The 17,853-nt window shown below is 44.2% G+C and overlaps 2 protein-coding genes across 11 annotated transcripts in view; one reads left to right on the top strand and one right to left on the bottom strand.

The window, feature by feature from the left end:
• ARMT1 (acidic residue methyltransferase 1) overlaps nt 1–15,088 on the bottom strand; it is a 440,514-nt gene extending 425,426 nt beyond the window's left edge. For 2 of the 8 annotated variants that reach the window (XM_069628307.1, XM_069628310.1), the window contains exon 1: nt 14,962–15,088. The gene's annotated coding sequence lies outside the window, so the exon portion shown is untranslated. Of the gene's footprint in view, nt 1–14,855 lie in introns of all 8 variants that reach the window. The other 6 variants (XM_069628308.1, XM_069628311.1, XM_069628315.1 and 3 more) reach the window with 5 other exon arrangements.
• Nucleotides 15,089–15,116: 28 nt separating this feature from the next.
• RMND1 (required for meiotic nuclear division 1 homolog) overlaps nt 15,117–17,853 on the top strand; it is a 647,398-nt gene continuing 644,661 nt past the window's right edge. The window contains exon 1 of one of the 3 annotated variants that reach the window (XM_069628317.1): nt 15,117–15,232. Coding sequence is in view for 1 of the 3 variants with exons in the window: in XM_069628319.1 (XP_069484420.1) it covers nt 15,134–15,232 (99 nt within the window). In the remaining 2 variants the exon portion in view is untranslated. The remainder of the gene's footprint in view (nt 15,233–17,853) is intronic. The other 2 variants (XM_069628319.1, XM_069628318.1) reach the window with 2 other exon arrangements.

The raw sequence follows: 17,853 nt of genomic DNA, 5'->3' as shown, positions 1-17,853 counted from the left end.
CGGCGTCTTGGCATTGCGGCTCACCCACACCCAGAGATATACGTGACTGACTTTTGCTCCCATCTATAATTCCGCCCCCCCCCCCACATCCGTCGGTTTAATCGTATTCTCATTCACAGGGAATAAAATGGATTTGGTCCAGTTTATTCCAAGACCAGATGCCCGCCCAAATTCTGCCATCTCTTGCGAGCGTGGTACTAGGTTAGTCAGGGTCTTTAAGATGCAGGATAGCATCATCCACATAAAGTGACACCAACTCCATAGTCCCACCCAGTGCCAGCCCCCTCTCACTAGGTGTAGTTTATGTAGGCGGGCCAAAAATGTCTCCATTGCCAGTGCAAAGAGCAGTGGCCACAGTGGGCAGCCTGGTCTAGTTCCACAGCCTAAGGGGAAGCTCCTGGAGCGTTTGCTGCCCAGGCAGAGTTTGTGCCAGCATACAACAGGCGCACCGCCGATAAGTACTCTGGGATGCCCATCTGCCCCACGACCTCAAATAGATAGCCTCACTCAACTTTCCACATTGCTGCAATTGCCTGTACCTCGGCAGGGATAACAAAGTCTACGCAAGTTCAGCAAGGTCGATCTTCCCGGGAAAAGCCAGATTGTCTGCACGGACTATGGTTGAGACATACTGAAGCAGCGATCCACCAGCACTTTAGCAAAGATTTTTGTATCTAAATTCAGCAGCGATTGGGTGATACGGGGAGCATTCCAAAGGGTCCTTCCCTGGCATAGGTATCAGTAATCACTGCCTCACACATAGTCGGAGGGAGCTCACATAACTCCATCACCTCCTCCCAGACTGACAGCAAGTGCCTAGCTCCTTATAGAACTCGGACGTGATACCATCTGTACCCGGTTCCTTAGCCGAAGGGAGGGCACTTATCGTGAGCAGGATATTGTGTGCAACAGGCTTTGCAAAAACTTCCGTCGCCTCATGTTGCAGTGCAGGCAGAGACGCCTCTCGCACATATTGTACCAGTTCAGGAGTTGGAATCAACCACCTAGACGTGTATAGGCGCTTATAGTATTGGCAGAACACACCTAGGATAGCGTCCGGTTTTACAACCACCTTGCTGGCTTAGTCACAGTGGCAATGACTGTGTCTCCCAGTTCGCGCCTAATCATTGCTGCTAGCCGCCTGCCTGGTCTTCCCTCTCCGCATCTATGAGCCATTTCCAGGCACTCTAGATATTGAACGTCTCAGCCCGCCAAGCTTGTTGAAGCAACCCAGTGCATCCCCAAGGCCAGCAGCATCCCCCCCAAACGTCAGTCCTGCTTTCATAAGGCTTCATTTCCAGCTCAGTACCAGACAGTTGTCTGCATATTGTCTTCAGCATTCCCAGTGCCAGTTATAGGGATAGGGATCCTCCCTGCAATACCACCTTGAATCCCTCCCAAGGGTAACTCATTGTAGGGACAGTTCCCAAGTTCTTCTGAAAGTATAACCTGACTAGGCTCACCAACTCTTGCATACTACATGTAACAGGGCTGATTGACCAGCCACTTGGCCCCAGTGACAGACAGGTGAATGATCGGATAGCGGTCTGGGGAGGAGATTACAATCCATCGTCCTGCATATAAGGGGCAGGCTCGCCAAGACATAATCTATGCACAAAGTGTTGTGAACTGTTGAGTGAAACGTATACTGGTGTAAAGCGCATTACCACCAATCTCTTATATCATTTAATTAGAATGATAGGCTTCAAAATGCTAACCAAAAAGTGACATGGATTTCTAGTGGAGCAGAGAAACTGAAAGCAGCATGGTATATGTATAGCAACCAGCGACTGAAGTCAATATTGGTGCTTGAAGATGCCAAGGGCAAAGTTTAACTTTGCTAGATGCTTTCCACAATAAATAGAGCATGAATTTTACCAGCTACACCTGGCAATTCCGTCTCGGGGTAGGATACTGGCAATTCCATCTCTGAAAGGGAAATCTGCTGATCAGATTCCCTTTCATAATCTCCATGCCAAAATCATAGTGTGTACCTTGACCCTGATGCATCAGTATCCAGCGACTGCCGTATTAGTGGCACAGGTTCCCTCTTAACAGCTGCAGAGACAGCCAGTTCTCTGCCATCCTAGCCACATTAAATTGATCATGGAGAAAAACCTTATCCCTTCCAAGATCTTTTCCTATGGCTAGAATACGATTCGAACTAGCTCTCCAATCCATTAAATCCATCGTTCTATGGAAGCAAATGGACCTTCTTAGAAAAATAATCACAAAAGATAAGATCCCGTCATTGGAAATATTGAGAGAAAAAAAAACCGCTTTTCATATCACAGCACTTACAAAATGGAGCTCTAAAATTAAAATGGAAATGCAAGCTGGCGATATATCTGAGGAAATGTTAATTAATAGACCTCAATATGCCAAACGTAAAATTCAGACGAACGACTGGATCCAAACCATCGGTGATCAAGACCAATACAAAAGACATCTAAAATGCCAAATAGAATCAAGAGCCTTACACGAATTACCTGCTTATCTAAACATCTTTCCGGAATGCTATACTCGTGACCTGTTCTTCCGATTTAGGCTGAATATCCTACCAACACAAGAGTATCAAGCTATGATTGATAAAACAAACAGAATAACACCATACTGCCGTTTTTGCAAAATTGCAACCAACAAAGAAACTTTATTTCATTTGGTTATGATCTGCACGGCCTTGATAGACCAAAGATCACTACACAGAGACTATTTTGGTATATCAAATAAACAACTAACAACCAGAGAAAGATGGGACAATCTGTTAAGAGGTCAAGATCAAAAGTTAATTTTAACAATTATTAAATTCTGGATAGCTATTAACAAATGACATTTGAAACGCACGAAGGAAGCAGAAACAAGGATTATATGAGATTCCTATTTTATAATGTCACTTTGTCTAGTTTCTTTTGTTGTATTTTATTTTTTATGAAGAAATGAAAAGTTTGTAAAATCAAACAAAACATTTTAAAAAAAAAAAAAAAAAAAAAAAAATATTAAATTGATCATGCGTACCAGCCCTGTGGGTCCAGTTCATCTGTGTATTCATTCCAGACAAGGTTCCACCTGCAGGGCTATAGTCTTGGGGGACTGCCTCTCGTTCCTGTCTAAAGGCAGTAATGCTCTTTCCCCCCAGACTGCCACTTCACACGACCTAGCCTATGAATAGGAATCACACCCATTCACCAAGGGCTAGACTTCACATATGGGTGCTGCATTTCCGAAGGCCTTTGATTCTACTGAGAAGGGAAGGGGCGGGCGGGTTAGTGCAGCCAAAGGGAGATCTGTACAAGTTTGAGAAACTTCTGCCATCTTGTTGCTCTCTGCCTCCCGGTCACTTACCTGTCCCCCTCCACTTCCTGTAGCACAAAGCACTTGGGTGTGATGTCAGAACGGTACTGTCCACTCGTTTTAAGAGCAGGGATTGGGCCCTAATCACCTGTGGACGTTCACCTTTACGAGGGGACTCACTGCTTTGAATCATACTGGTCTACAATCCTAAAAGACTATTTAATTGGATCCTGCTGGGACAGCAGTCCTTTCCAGAGTCATCCAGTTGTGAGGTGAAGGCAGGTGTGCTGAGCCGAGCTTTGTCCCCCAACCATCCCAGGGGAATATTAGGGGCGACGCCTGCTGCTAGACATCTGAAGGTGTGTGCAAGCCTCCCCAAAACTTGGCCCTTGAGTGAGAGTCCTAGCACTTGGAAGCCAGAATAGCTGAGATCACCGTTTTCAACATCAACCCACTGCAATCCGTGGGTCTAGCATGTTCGACAGAAAGTGAACTATTAGGACCCTTTGACGCTGCCTTTGGTGTTCATCGTTCTTTGATCCGCTGTTTGCTTGTGCCCCACTTCACCAGCTGTAGGACAAAGTTGCATCGCCCAACGAATTACAGCCACCATGCATTACTAGAGTTTGTCCGAAGCACCAGCCTTGTCAGCGCTGTGCCTGTAAGTCGATCAACCCAACCCTGGTGTCCCCCAAACAGTGACTTCCAAGCCTCTGCGTATAATCCACTGGTTGTGCATCCTGGTACCAGCTCACTGCCAAACTTAAACTCCCGAATCCACACAGCTCAAGTAGACAATTAAATGCAGCAAACTTCCGTTCAACCCAGACTTGCCTCCAGCTTGCCGCTGGACCGCTGCATCCTCAAACTGAAGAGAACCTGCGATCAACACTGAGAAGCCTGGTTCAATGCAGTCGAACCATAAGATCTTTGCAATGGTATTATTGATCAATATCTGCCAAGCCCCTCCCCCAGTGCATCTTTGGGCCCTAGAGACTGGATTGAAACCTCCAGAACCCACGCTTTCAAAATTGTGGTCTTTTATTGCCTTCTCCCCCAGTCCCATTATCCAGTGTGCACATCATTCCCATCTTTGCATATTCTGTGTTCCTTCTACAGGGGGTGGGTTTTACAGTGTTTTCTAGTTATTTATTAATGTACATGGTGTTTGATTAAAGTATATATTTTCATAGAATCTTGATTGGCCATGCCTTTATTTTGGACTGTTAAACATTGCTGTTTGGGTGGCTACTGAAACATGTTCCCACCTCTCATAGCCTTCCTGCAGGCCATGTTACCACAAAAGACGAAGGGGGGTATGTCTCTTAACAGTGCCAGTTTACCTTTATGATTCTGTGTGATGAATCCTGCTGAGTTCTCACAAAAAACCTACCTAAAGTCTCCTCCCAGGTGGCTGGGGGTGGGGGGGGTGAGGGGCACTGCTATTGTACCCGGGAGGATCTCCTGAGAGAAGGGCCCACAGGGGAACTCCATTGGGAGAGACACTGCATTTGTCTTCCTCAAAGGAAGAAATGCCTGTGATGCCAGAGTATGTAATAGCTTGCTGCCAGAGGGAGGAAGTTAAAGTTAGCATCTCATGTGTAAATTAGATTTGCTGTGCGTTGGGTAGTCGCTCCTGGTTACCCAGCGGTAGCTCCTTCTTTCTGGGTGATGCCCAACACCCAGGAGCCGTTTTAGCTCTCGATGACCCAAAGTTAATTTTGAATCCTGTTGGTGTTGCATTTTAACCGTGCTCCTGGCCGTTTTGGTTTGGGCCATCCCTTTGTTTGTGTGAAACACAAGGCATGCCCCAAAACTACTGTTTCTGCCCATATGAATAAACCTGAACCGATACATTTTTCTACACTCGTTTAACGTCATCTTGACTGCTCAGATTAGCAGGTTTTAGAGCCAATTGGATTGGCAGGCTGTCAACTGTGTGCTCATCTAGAGTTGAGGGGGGGGGGCTGGCTTTTGCCAGCAGCTGGGTGAATGTATTGTCAGTGGGAGACTCCCTTGGCAGCTGAAACGTCTGCCTCTTGGGTCATCCTCCCAGGTGTCCATCTTAGTCCTTTCATTTTCCAGATCCTTGCCAATTCATAAGTTCCCCGTACTAGCCAGTCCACAACCTTGGCTAGCCACACTGAAACCAAACAACCAAACTCTCCTTTGCAACCACCATTTCAGTCAAATTCTCTGAAACTACAAATTAACAAGGGGGGGTCCTGGGAGTCCCTCTGCCAGACATTAGTCCTGGTTACGAGAGACTTACCCAGCGTCTTTAGCTCACTATCTTTCACAGAGAAGAAATGTCCCAAACATATCAGTCTTTGTCCTGCCCTGGGGCAGTCCAGCACCGAAATGCTAGGCAATTCTCCTCTGAACAAGAGTACCAACAGAAACCCCAGACACGTGTTTCGGTCTGGTTGGACCTCATCAGTAGGGTGGATCTGTGCCTCTCTAAGAATAGTGAGCAAGGGGTCCACGTCTGGATTGCCCTAGTAACTTAGGGTGAGACCCAAAGTTACTTGAATATGCAAATTAACAAGGGGGGTCCTCCCTGGTGTCCATCTTAGTCCTTTCATTTTCCAGATCCTTGCCAATTCATAAGTTCCCCGTACTAGCCAGTCCACAACCTTGGCTAGCCACACTGAAACCAAACAACCAAACTCTCCTTTGCAACCACCATTTCAATCAAATTCTCTGAAACTACCATACTAGTTCTTGAGTCCTGTCCCTACAATTGGCTCCATTTGCAAGAGTAGTGAGCTTTTGAGGATCTCCTCACACTTTGCAGAGGCGTTCTCTTTTCAACCAGCTCTTTCTGGACTAATTCTCAAACCCTTGTCTGGAACTGATGTATGGGCAGGTCACTTATGGTATATCTGGTGGTTGGTTGATCTTCTGCCTCAACTGTGGGGTAAAAGGCGAACACATCTTACTCTAGAACCACATTAGACCTGCGATTTGGCTCAATTGTCTCACAGAGAACTTTTGGAAACCTCTTAAACCCCAAACACCTATTTCTGGGGTTCACTGGTACTATAATTTTATGTGCATTGCCTCTTTCATATAATGTTCTGACCCCCTTCCTTATCTCCAATTTAGAATGTACATAATCTACTATCATCTAGGAATAAGCTCCAGAGAGAAGAGGGGTTTCTTGTAAGAATGTCATATGTGGTCACATTTCTGACAAATGGAATTTATTGCAAATGGTTCAATCACCAGGGACGTTCCGCCGGCCAAAATGTTTGAGTTTATTCCTCAACTATAGATTATATCGTAATGTCAGGACATCTTTTCAAGTAGATTAGGGAGTCGGTCGACAAAGGCACTAGTGATCATATACCTTTGTAATCAGTGCTCTATTATTGCAAAGTGGTCCCCGGAAACCAGTGCATCAAATACACTCAGTTAACAAGGGCAAAATCGTGTAGTCATGTTCAAACGTAAAGGTGGGAACCTCAACACTGGCAATGCGCGCCTCTATCAAGCTCACCTCCCCTCCCCCTTGGCACCCAAAGTGGGAGGGGGGCACAGGCATCAGTGATCCTGCCCCTGTTTGCCTCCTCTCCCCACGCGGCTGCCTTCAGGACCCGGAAAGGCCAGACGGTCACTTTTCAGCACCCCCCTCAAACCATGGTGGTGGGTGTGCAAAGAAGCAGCATCACTTAACAGGCAGGACGGTGCTGGAGGCAGGAGCAAAGTGCAACAAAGCAGCCTGGACGCACAATCCAAATGCAGGAAAGCACGCGTCCAGGCTGTGTTTATTTTTTGTTTCATGGACATGCATCATCACGTCGCACTAACTGCACATGTGAGGCCAGTGGCCCTTTATGCAGCAAACAAAACATTTTTCCTCAGCGCCCCGGAGCACAGCCCCTGAGACATGTGACCGCACCCCCCAGTTTGAAGACCTCTAGTCTACAGTATGGCTAGTTTTAAGGCAAAATACTCACTTGTTAGAATGCTGGAAAGACTACATAGGAGTCTGCGATTTCACTGTATACTAGATAATATACATGAACATGCAGGCATCTATTCACTGAGACAGATTAGGGTGACCAGATGTCCTGGTTTTCCCGGGACAGTCCTGGGAAATCACCCTCCGTCCCGGGAGTTTCATTCTGGAAAAAAAGCACCGCACTTCACCACTGCGCGTGCTAAGTGTGGCGCTGTCTCACTGGCCCGCTCCCCTCCGCTGCTCCATCTATGCCGTTTGGGTTGCTTTCCACGGACTAGAAATTTCACATCAACGGACCTTCTTGCAACGCGATTGGCTGGATGCGAATGGTACGCGTGAACCTCCCCAATCAACAAGAATCTTGCTAGAATACGTCTGTGGAATAAGTCTGCTGTTTGTTGTTTCACAACGTAATAATCACTAGTCCTCTTGTTTTATTTGTTCACAGAGGCTTGAGCCCGCCTCCCTTCCCAGCATTCTACTTCACGAGCATGCCCGCGCAGTGGCACGCGCACAGTGGTGAAGTGCGGTGCCAAGTGTGGTGCTGTCTCGCGAACTAGTGCGAAACGAAGGCAACACCCATTTCCAGGTAGGCTACCAATCCACCTTGTGTGTTAGCAAGAAAGTGTTATCCTATCTTTAGTGAACATAATGGTCCTTCGTAAATATACCTTGAAAACAGGCATGCCGAGAGTTATTTTGGGACAGCCTGCTGCAGCGGCCCATCCCTCTTTAAAGCGATCAGTTCTACCCTTTGCCATCCCTGCTGGCACTAAATTACAACGTTCTCTGTCCCTTACTTCTGAAGTCTGATACCATTCAAACATTAATGCCCCCATAAATTAATGCCCCCATAAAAGGAATATATCAGTTGACAGTCTCGCATTCATCGGCGCCGGCAGACGACGGCGCCTGGGGTCCGATAGCCAAGGGCAAAGCTGAGGGGTTACAGTCGCCGTCTACAACGACGGACTTTAATTCCAGGTCGGCTGTTCCTAAAACAGCTAATCAAGCAGAGGTCTATCGATCCTCCTTTAGGGTTGAGACCAACTGCTCTGTTACTGAAAGTAATGCGAATAATGGCTGCACTGGAGAAGTCACGGACAACAATGGAATCTGCATGGCTTGCAGGAGAAATACAAGCCAGTATCCATCTAAAACCAACCATGCAAACCTCTTGTCCCTTTATCCAAGAAACCAACTTAGATAGCGACATACACTCCAACAATGTCCTACAGCCGAAAGCAAACCTACCCTCAATCATGGAACCCACACAGTGCTCGATGGCAGCCCAAGTAAACTTGCGCCAAGCCTACGAGCAACTATGAATATGGGCGAACTGGACGAGGATATCATGGAATTCATGAATTTATCAAATAACTCTTCCTGTCCTACTTCTGATGTATTGTATATTTGTTCAAACACTGGTGACTTGATACAACTACAAGAAGATATTACACATAATGCCACCATCATACCTGTTAAAAGCACTCCCTCTCCTCAATCTATCCATTCTAATCCCACACTATCCCCAGTCCCGGACAAATCCCAAAACCAAATCATAAATGAATCACCATCATTTATAGTGCCTACCCCTCGGCGCACAAGATTCCAAGAAGCAGACCAAACATCGGAATTTTTTTATACATAAGACCCAAGACAAGCGATTCATTTCCGGAAGCGCCAGCACTGAACAACACTCTCAGTGCAATGAACACCGCATTGCTAACTATAGCAAAATTGTACGAGGTATTAGATAGAAAGGGGTCCTACCAAACAAAGCTCTTAAAACAATATTTTGGTTAGGACTTCACCATTGCGACTAAGAGCCACATTTTCACAAACAATACTCAACATGTAACTCCTATGCCCAGAGATCCCAATAACCCTACATCTGAGAATGGGCCACCTGAAATTTTGAATGCTAAAAATCACGTAAATGTCAGTCCATCATAGTACAAGAATCAACAAATCTCCGAAATTCAATGCAACCCCAGGCCATTCTTGATGATAACATGCAACCATTGATTGAGCCTGGATTGACACTAAACCCAAAATTGCACATTAAAGACAACTAATATCTTTGAGATGTTCACTTCATCCTCATCCGTGTCAGCAAATAAACTGGCAACTACCCAACGCTCGAGAAGAGTGGAAGAAAATGAAAAAAAAAAAGAAATTGAAAAATCGACCCAAAAAAAATTAAAAGAAATCATTGTCCCAAACCTAAAGACAAATCACAAAAATGTATAAAAATTCCCCTCTCGATTAGAGAAGTTCTCAGAGTCTTCAGCCCTTGAAATAACTGTCAACACGATTCCATCAGTGTCATTATATAAACCACTTGATGATTTAGTGGCCTTAACCAAGCATGCCACTCTGATAAATACTTCATCTTTATCTTTGATTCCTCCCAAAACCGCAGCTATATCAGTCACGAGGCCCGATTCCTATATCATAGATCAACATCCCTAACAGCTCATCCAGACTCGAAGAATCATGTTGAGACAATCATTACTCAGCTTCGAGATGAAAGAACTTCCATCAATGCATATACTCTGCATTCCCCTCCAACATCACAATTAGTGTCTTTACCGCAAACAGAGGCCATTCAGACCACAAGGTCCCCTAAGGACTTGACCGAAAAACCTGTTGTCGAAATGATCAAGCAGCCTGTAAATGTCCAAATTTCCATCGACAACAATATAGATCACGACAAATTTGTCGAGGCTGGGCATTCAAAACAGATACAGATTCAAACGAGTTCTGTATTGAACCCTGTCCTTAATCATAGCATTCACGTGGAGCCTATCTCCCAATTTACAACCCCGGCACAAGAATTAAGAGAATACATAAAGTCTTCTATTGACTCCTACCTGCTTGAATTTAAATCAATTAACCGGGAGTGTAAAACGGCAATAACATCCACGCTCTGAGCCAAGTATGCTGTCACAAGGTCTCAACATGACAAACGAGCAGCAGAGTCATAGACAGAACATACAAATGACCTGCGACACATACACGCAAACTAGCTGCGAACCCTCAGAACCTACGTGCTGCTAGTAAATTGCCATTTTACTCCTTTAACTTAAAGTGTCGTGCCTCACCATTTCCAACATACGCTCTTAGTAGAACACGTATATTAAACATCTGTACTGATGTTCCATTTTTGAAAGCATTAACTACCACCGATATTGAGCTGTAAATCAAAATGACTCATCAGAAATTAAAATATATGTACGTTCAGGTCTAGTGTTCAATCTACTTTGGCAGGCAAGAATGTCTGTTTGACTTGGGTTTTGTTCTGTCTCAAGACATTAATCCGAGCAATCATAAAGCCGATAAAGCACAAACAACGATATATCATTTACAACAAAATGATACATCTAAAATACCAATCCCTCGACAAACATCCATAACTTCAGGAATGCAGGAATATGGGGCTAACTCCTAACAAGAGTTTAGAAAAGATACACTTACCCTTCTCTGCTGGAACACTAGGGGCTACACTCATTTTTATAAACTCAGCCTCAAGTTATTTGGGTCGATTTGATATTGTTGCATTAAAGGAGACGTGGCTCACGTTCACCCCAATTTGGACCTCGCACACAATTATCTCATCTTTTGCTGTAAAAAAATAAATAAATAAAAAATAAAAAAACACAGTAGGGCGTCCTTCCGGCGGCCTTCTTCTAGCTGTCAAGCAGGATAGCCGTTTCACTGCTGTGAAATATCCCCCCCACCCCCATTTACAAGCCGTAAAACTAGCTCGAGGTAGCACAAGCCTAGCTATCATTAACATATGCTGGAGCAAACAGAACCTATCAGATGAAATGTTTTTTTATGTATCCATTATGCCATCTGGATAACATAACTGCAGATCCTAGCATAATGCTTTCCATCATTCTTGGTGATTTAAACTTGCATATTTTACCAGACGACAATGATAAACAAACGCCTGATGAACGATTGTGGTGCAAAATTATGCGAGAAAGGGGGTTCGTCATGGTGAATGATACTGTGTATGGTGACGTGCCTGCCCGTTCAACCTGGTCATGTGGTACGCGCCAGGCCATAAATGTTTATCTCAGGTGCAGACCATGACTGGAACACCCTCATCCATGAGCGATCACGATAAGCTTATTATGCACTTGGAATTCCCTTCTGAACAGGTTTTGAGTAAAAACACTTATTTACATTCTTTGCAAGTGAATAATAGCAGTATCAGCTTACGATGGAATCCAAAGAGATTAGATCACTATAAACATTCTGATTGACTCTTTCAGCTCCTTGTCATCCAACACTCCCAAGTGCTATGTCAACATGATGCAAATTTTCAAACAAATACAAATGCCCGATTCTAGTCGCAGACAAATGCACCAGCACATTTATGACCCCGAACGCAAACACAAAAAAGCAAAGCTCAGACAGGCGATACGCAATCTAAGACATGAACAAGCACTTAATAGACCAGGGTTAAAAAGGAACTTGGAAGCCACTTATAGACACTGGCTGAAAAGTCAAAGGTACCTCGAATATCAGAAAGATGGGGAGTAAATGTTGAGGCAGATAATACCCAAATCAACTAGTGCATCTGGAATTGTCTAAATGTAGCCACTCTAGGATCTCAGGCTGCTGTACTCACTTCTGCTGTCCCAAATGATAAATGGTGCGAGTATTTTAAAGATCTTCATCACGCTCCATTTCCGGATTTTCATTGGAGTTGTCTGAACTTAGTATCAACTCATGTCTTTCGGTTGGAACATGCAGATATACTAGACTGTATCAAAAATCTAAGTCGATCAAGAGCGAATGGTCTACACAATGGCATGTTAAAAGATCATCCCCATAATTCGACGTCCATTCTCTTGCAAATCTTTAAGCATATTCTTGATGTAGGGGAAATACCCAACTCACGGAGATGTTCAATCATCATCCCAATTTTCAAGAAGGGCAATAGGGCTGACCCTGCAGCTTATCACCCAATCGCCCTTCTCGATTGTCCGGGCAAAATATTTGCTCGCTTTGTTTTGAAACAATTTCATTCATGGCTTGATTCGAGTGAATTGCGTGATCTATTTCAAACAGGATTTTTGCCCGGCCTAGGTACTGCAATAAATGTTGATCACTTTAAATTTGATTATTCATCATGCTCATCAACGGAAACAAGCCCTACATATGGCCTTCATTGATTTTTGTATGGCGTTCGAAGCAGTTCACCGCAAGTTATAATATAAAATTTAAAAAAAAAAAACACTCATGGATAAAGGCTGTCCCTGGTATATCCTGAAGTGGATCATTCAACTGCACTCAAACACCTCTATACAGATCAGGATAAACAATGAAGGCTTACTATCGCAACCAATAGAGACCGCATGTGACCTAAAACAGGGTTGTTTACTAGCATCAGCGTCATATAATTTCTTCATTTCGGATACAGGACAGGAATTTGCATCCATCACAGATTCACCGAAGATTAATGATGTCCAAATTAAACACTTACTATATGCAGATGGCATGGTTTTGTTCCCGAAGACCGCAAATGGTCTTCGTGCCTTACTGAAAATGCTAGATAGTTATACAGTTGGCCGCTGAGTACCTATTAATATATCGAAAACTAAGGTAATTCAATTTGGTACAATAAAACAGCGTTATGTTGCCCATCGGTGGCCTTTAGAACTGACAACCTTAAATACAGTGTCGTCATATATCTACCTAGGCACTTTTGTCACACATAATCCGAATTCCAATGCTGATGATCATCGTTTTAAACAAAGTATTAACAGCAGTGTCTCAAGCCTGTCTAATCAGAAGTATTGCAAGTTTTCCTTGATCCCAATAATAATTCACTACAAACAAAAGTTCGTCCCAGTTATAACCCATGATACTGAGGCCTCTCTGAAAAAAAAAATCATAATTACTGGGCAGTTATTGAGGGCAGATTTTGGAAGCGAGTTTTGCACCCGCCACTGTCTCAACCTATATGTATTGTGAGACATGAATTGGGTCTGTTGTCTCTATATGCCATTTGCAAATGGAAAATTTGCTCACTATAGAAAATGTGTAATGTCGGTCGACAAGTCTGGTTTAATCAACATCATTGCGAAATATCCTATTTTCAATGGATGTGTTTCCTTTGACCTGGAGAACAAAAGCGCAGGAAATCATGAGTGAAATAGGTATATCAACATCATTATTATTAGAGATTCCAAATAAAGCCAAAAAACGATTATGGGAGTATGATTGGATACAAACGCGTAGTGCATGTACACGATATCGCACATTCATCGATACTCCCTTTAATCTGAAAAGCTATGGCACAACTGAAAACTATCTGATGATTTTTCCCTAGTTCACGATTGCGAGATGATTTAGTGCGCCATCAGCTGAACATTTGGCCACCCATGAACTTCTATACAAACGTAAGTTAAAATCTGTGAGTGAGCCAACTTGTCGATTTTGCAAATCTGCTCGAGAGACACTGAAAAATCTTTGTACAGACTGCCCGCCATTACTCATGCAAAGAATTACGTATCTGAAACCTTTATTACAGGATCATGTTATAACTACTAGTGATAGAATGGAACAACAACTCCCATAGTCTAACAGGCAGTCGGTAAAATATGCTATTCTGAACTTCCTGTATAGCTTGAAACTTATGGACAAAAGACCAAACCAAAGTAAATTGTGATTAAGTGATTGTTTTTACACTTTTTTGACTATGAATGAAGCGTTTTTTTTTTTTTACTTTATTTGGAGCCATTATTGTTTTTAGAAGTGTCATGTACATTTTCTTCTTCCTTGAAGTATTTACACATGACATCTTAATGATTCTCTCTTTTTCACAATTGTATAACTTATAAATGTTACAGATGATGAAAAGAATTTTAAACTTTTTGTAACTATTTGTTGAAAAATCAAGTTTACTTGATTAAAACAACGAACAAATTTTTTTTTAGAAACCCCGTCCGGGGGTTTGCATGGTTGGGTGGCTAGGGTGATTAAAATCGTAATTTTTCACAACACTTAAGAATTTTGAAGTTGGAGGCTTGTGGTTCCAACCTCAGTTACAAGTCGCAACACTTACTGACTGCCACAGAGACTGGCTTGGAAATCGCTATACAGCAAGCAATGTAATATCAATTAGAGCTAACGCTCGTTTTGAGTTAACATGCCAAGATGCATAGAATAAACTGCACAAATGACATCATATACAGTTCAGAGAAAGGAGAAGTGCTGGAAATATGGTTGGAGGGGTGGTTGTTGGGGCGTGTTGGTGGAGGGGTGGTAATTGGTGGACTACGATGGGGTAGTCCCTCTTTTATGTTGATGGTCGTCCCGGTTGTTTGTCTTGGAAATCTGGTCACCCTAAGACAGAGGGAAACGAAGGAACTGTCATATACAGACAGCGGAAGAAATGCCGGGAAGGTATCTGGCCGACGGAGCAGTAAAGTAATGCACATCTCCGTGCAATGTTCAAATCGGAACCCCTCACCTCGTTAAGGCAGTAATGCTACAGAAATCATGGCACGGAAACTACCCACACGGCAATAAATAACTTCTGTTTGGGGCGGCGGGAGGTGGGGAAACTACTTACCAGGCAAGAAGACACACAAAGATCTGCAAGAAGACACACAAAGATCTGCTGCTGTTACAACCAAAATCAAAATAACAAAAACAAATCCACCGGCACTTCAAAATACCTGCGCGTGCATAGCACTGAGTAGTCCTTCCTCCATTATTCTCTGCCTAAGCACGTAGACGTCCACTCCTACGTGTAAACATCACGACGACTTAAAGGCATTTGAGAAATATGTGAGACGTCATGCGCCTTAAAGGCATTTCAGAAAGTGTTGGCACACTTTTAAACAAAAAATGTTGATAGCGACGTTCAATGTGTGCTTCAATGATAATGGAAGCAACATAAGTCCTCCCTGTTGCAAACGCTCTTTTTCAGTTTACAGGCAGCCTTGGGTGAGTGCATGCGATCCGGTTCTTATAACAAAATGTATATGCATTTCTTTTAGCATCCATTAACTTAGATCATTCTTACACCTTTGTTATATTGTTAAGAGGAGCCCTTTTGCAACCTCTGGAAATGCACGTTGAAGTAAGAGGCTGTATATGAAGCTGTAATTGGTTGTATTGTACTCCTCACATGTTGAAATTAAATATTGTAAGAACGTGACTGTCTAACATCTGGTTTTTAAATTAGACAGTACAGATTGTTTGTAGACCCAGTAGCTGCTTCGAAGCTCATTTACGGTACAGTTCAGGCTCTGAAATGCTGGCAGACGCTGTAACTTCTGTGCAGTTACTACACAGACCGTGGTGGTCTGGTGTAATTGTCTATATATTACACATTTGCCTGCTAATTATTGCAGACGTGTACTGTCTCCAGTTCCAGTGCATACTCAGAAAGTAATGATTCCCCAGTGGCTGCAGATCCGACGTCACAGTATCTGCTCTGGAGCTAATGGTATTACACAGTACCTGCACGTGAGCAAATCTAGGGTTAATTGCTGCAAAAACAGTAAAAACCCATGCACCCTTTCCTTCCCATGTGTCCTATTCCTGACTCCCCCCCCCCCTGACGCCTCGAACCACACTCTTTGAAATGAACATACAGCATAAAGAAGTGATCAGTAGGGATACACCATCGTGACACGATTTTCAAAACGTGTTTGGTGCAACTGACATTCACGTCATTTGTGAAAAAAGGTGGTGAACCTTGCACAAAGGACATTTAAATATGTGCATCATAGTTGTGCACATTGAGGTGCTCTTTTCCCACCAAATGTACAACTGCGCAAGGCAGAGGGTGGAAAGGGGGTTACGAGCATTTTCAAGTAAAACCTGATTTTCAAAAGAGGTGCACTTTTCAAAGCACGGGGAAAAACATTTCCCAGTGCCTATTTGAAACAGGTGCAGGGGGATATAAAATGTATGGGAAGGTCACTTCTGATCCTCTCATGCAATGAGTGACTGAATGCTGTGTGTGAATAAGCCAGTGAATGTTGCGTCAAAGAATGTGTGTCTATTTGTGCTGTGCCAAGGAGCTGGTTTTGGCTGGTGAGGGCAGCACTGTAACAATGCACTTTTTGTTTTTTTAAATGTTTTTCATTTCCATGTTCAACAGTAAGAACACATGTAACCCCCACCTGTCCCTTCTGGCCCCCACCTTCTCCCCTCACCCCCTAGATCCCAACACATGTAACCAACATTGCACCCAGTCCTGTCTCTCCCCTCCCCAAGTCCATAAACTCTGTAGATGGCTCCCGGTCCCCAAGTTTCTGTAAATTGCCAGCTCTCTTGCCAGCCGGTGTACGGGCCCTTGCTCTGTTTGAGAACTCCCCCTCAGCCCCCATAGGCCTTGCCTCCCCTAGAAACTTCAGCCATATCTTCTCCCAGCTTCCTGTGAAGGCGTCCTTCCCAAGTGGAGCGAGTACTCACACCAGCCCCAGCCATCTAATTTTCCTCGGGCACCAAGTGGCCCACGAGTCCTGCTGCAGGTGATGCAGGACAATGTCCCAGTCCGAGAGACCTTTGGTGATCCCTTTGAATCAAATAGGTCATCCACTCCAGTGCCACAAAGTTCCAGATTTTACTAACATATTTGTGTTCTGTCAGGAGTTTTTTGTTTCCATGTGTGTGCCACCACAAGCATTGCTGCCACCATCAGGATAACGTATGTCTTTCTTTGAGCTTTTGAGGGTAGATTTTCCAGAACCCCGCGCATTCCCAGAATGACCATCCCTATGTTTTCTGGCATTTGACTCCCAAAAATACTATTCATTGCTGCTCGGATCATGTCACAAAAAGGCTGTATAATTGTGAATTCCCCCCAGATATGCTTCTACAATCTTAGTTCGACACCCCCTCTCCCCCCAGCAGTGCACTGACACACTTAGGTAGAATTTATGTAGTTTTTCTGGGGTGAGATGCCATTGGACCTTTATCATAACCCACATCTCCTGAATCTGGATGGCCCGCGTGAGCTTGTGGATATCTGCAAGTCCAAAGTTCCCCCTCCAGCAGCTACCTCACTGCTCCATATAATGCCATACAAGGCTCCTTGCTCCTTCTGCTATAATCACAAATAACGCTCCTACCAAATGCCTGTCCCCCGTGCCAGTTGTTACAAACCACTCAAAGGGTGTGAGATCCCTAGTGGCTGCTGACCTGACCATTGGGTTTGTAAGCCAGTGCCTCAGTTGAGAGTAGCAATACCTCTTCCACCTCATCTAGCCCAAAGTCCTGCTTGCACTGTGGAAAGGACCCATTAAAGGCACCCCTTTCCATACCCAGTGTGAACTGTAGATTCCTAAACAGTGGCATCAGAGGGCGGGGGAAGATGGTCAAGTTCACCCTCAGCATTGGCTCTTTTCATGACTCCCCCACTAGGGGCCCCTATCCTGCTATGGTACATGTTTTCAGGTCTAGCCCCCTTGGGTTGCCACAACAACTCGTCCAGCGACGAGCCCTCCACTGCTTTGTCCATTCAACACCAGACCTTCCGTGATCATCCCTGAACCAATCCCGGATCACTCCAATTTGAGCCGCAAGAAAATGGAGGCAAAAGTTTGGCACAACCA

Source organism: Ambystoma mexicanum, chromosome 12, assembly GCF_040938575.1.
Source record: "Ambystoma mexicanum isolate Mex_15411 chromosome 12, UKY_AmexF1_1, whole genome shotgun sequence".
Classification (NCBI taxonomy): Eukaryota; Metazoa; Chordata; class Amphibia; order Caudata; family Ambystomatidae; genus Ambystoma; species Ambystoma mexicanum.
Note: the sequence above shows the minus strand (reverse complement) of the source record. Positions and strands in the feature narration are given on the sequence as shown.